The 2,364-nt window shown below is 51.1% G+C and overlaps 1 protein-coding gene across 1 annotated transcript; it reads left to right on the forward strand.

The window, feature by feature from the left end:
- Positions 1–499: 499 nt before the first annotated feature.
- LOC147423015 (uncharacterized) lies at positions 500–1,746 on the forward strand. The gene is made up of 2 exons (XM_086502274.1): positions 500–850; positions 1,312–1,746. The coding sequence occupies exons 1-2, from the start codon at positions 500–502 to the stop codon at positions 1,744–1,746; spliced, it is 786 nt and encodes a 261-aa protein (XP_086358400.1).
- The last annotated feature ends 618 nt before the right edge of the window (positions 1,747–2,364 follow it).

Consider the following 2,364-nt stretch of genomic DNA (forward strand, 5'->3'; position numbering starts at 1 on the left):
TTGGGTTTTTTTGTACACGGATTTGCTTTATCAAATAGGTTGGGTGGGTCCTTTCCACTCAAAGGGTCTCTCTCAATCATGCCAATCCCCCCCCCCCCCTCTCTCTTTTTGGGGACAATTACATAATGAAGCACGGGCCATATGAAATGGGCAGCAATGAAACACAGGAAGAGACTGCGAAGGAACACCAGGTAGACCTTGATGCATCCTACTTCCCACGTGAGGAGGAAAAGGGGAAATATGCGTCAAGTCGGGATGAGATGGTGAACCTAGAAGGTGGCATGAATGCCGTGATGCTAGGGTGCAACCTGAATGTAAGGGATGCGGGCCAGGTAGGGCTAGTTGATATGTGCCTAACCAAGCGTATGGCCCTGAGACGGGTGACGGGCTTGATGCCGAACACATCAGCTAATGGTACCTACAACCCAAGTATGAATAACCTTGAACGAGGACAGTCGAGGATGCAGGAATGCCAACTATGAGCAAACTGGCTCGGAACATGGGTAGTAAAGAGAAATGTCGAGATGCTTGGGGATGGTTAGAGTCCCCGCAACTGGGGGGAATGGGCACGGAGTTACCAGAGGTGATGGGTGTGATTCTGATGCGGACGGACATTGATGTGAAAGAAGAAACAGGACGTGATTGGGGGTATGACCTAACTGCGATGCACAATGATCGGATTACAACTGGGGTTATGGAGAGTCGACGGAGAATGTCCGCGAAGTTGACTTATGGATTGTTTACAGGACCGAAGCTATGTGGGGTGGATCCACTGAGGCTATCCGGCATAAGGATATATCTAAGTTGGGAGAAGCGAGCCCTATCAAGGACGCACAAGCATGGAACTGAAGTGAGCAGAAATAGCCAGTTCCTGACTATGGTACCCTTGACGAGGGGCCAGTTGACTAGAGATGCGCGAAGCTGGGTTCAGTGCAGTGGGAGCCCCCAAGTCTGGTTTGAGGGGCCAGGCACGATGCTTTTGGAGGGCTGGGTGTCCACTCTCTTGAGGTGTCCTACGAGATAGCGGACAACCTTTGTTCTGGTCCGGGTAGCATGGACTATTGTAGTCAGGGCTAGAGGGTCGAACGAGATACAGGTACATCGCAAAATTGGGGCCAATTCTTTGCCCAAAATCGTAGGGAGTTGGAAACGCCAGAATATCAAATCTGGATCTGTTACTATGCTCGTATTATGGTACCGAAGCCTAATGCTCACTGGATGCAGCACTGAAGCTGGAATGGTGCTGAGTAAAATGGGTGACAATCGGGGTCACGGAGGGTGGCTAGGGCAGCTTGATTGCTGGCATGCCAGGAGTTGAGGTTGGGCAGCCCGTCAAGTCAGGATGAGACGGTGAACCTGGAGCGTTGCATGGATGTCGTGATGCTAGGACGCGACCTGAATGTAAGGGATGCGGGCCAGGAAGGGCCAGTTGATACACGTATAACCAATCGTATGTCGCCGAGGCGGGGGACGTGCTTGATGTCGAACCCATCCGCCGATGGTAGTTATAGTATAGGTACGAGTAGCCTTAACCCGAGGATGGTCGGGGATGCACGAATGCCAGTTATGAGCAAACTGGCTTGGGGCGCGTGTGGTAAAGAGAGTTGTGGGGATGCTTGTAAAGGGTGGTCAGATTCCCCGCATTCCGATGGAATGAGCAGTGAGTTACCAGAGGTGATGGGTGTGATTCTGATGCGAACGGACATTGATGTGCAAGAAACAGCAGGACAAGATTGGGGGGCATGACCTAACAGTAATGCACAGTGATCGGACCTCAACTGGGGTTATGGAGATTTGACGGAGAATGTTTTCGAAGCGGTCTTATGGGTTGTTTGCAGGACCTAAGCTATGTGGGGCGGATCCACAGAGGTCAGTCGTCATAAGGATACAACTCGGTTGGAAGAAGCAGGCCCTATCGGGGATGAACCTGTATGGAACTGAAGAGGACACGAATAGCCAGTTCTTGACTATGGTACCCTCGACGAGGGACCCGTTGTCTAGAGATGTGCGAAGCTTGGTTGAGTACAACTAGAGTCTCCGAGCCTGGTCGGATGGGCCAGACATGATTCTTTTAGAGGGCTGGATGCCCACTCTCTCAAGGTGTCTTGCGAGACAGTGCACGACATTATTACTGGCCCAGATAGCATTGACTACCATAGTCCGGGTTAGAGAGTCAATCGAGATACGGGAACATAACAGAATTTGGGCCGAATTTTTTCTCAAAAATGTAAGGGCGTGGGGGTTTTGGAATATCAAACCTAGAACGATTACTTTGCTCGTTTTCTTTTACTGGGTACTAATGCTCAGTGGGTGCAGCATTGAGGCTGGCATGGAAAGATGGGGGTCTCAGACCCGCCTGACTAG

Source organism: Adiantum capillus-veneris, chromosome 26 (assembly GCF_014529385.1).
Source record: "Adiantum capillus-veneris isolate H3 chromosome 26, ASM1452938v2, whole genome shotgun sequence".
Taxonomy (NCBI): Eukaryota; Viridiplantae; Streptophyta; class Polypodiopsida; order Polypodiales; family Pteridaceae; genus Adiantum; species Adiantum capillus-veneris.

Excerpts from the sequence above, each read along its gene's own strand:
- LOC147423015 (XM_086502274.1), top strand. The coding sequence starts at position 500 with ATGGGTAGTAAAGAGAAATGTCGAGATGCTTGGGGATGGTTAGAGTCC. Across the intron at positions 851-1,311 it reads CGCACAAGCATGGAACTGAA|GAGTTGAGGTTGGGCAGCCC; the intron begins GTGAGCAGAAAT and ends CTGGCATGCCAG.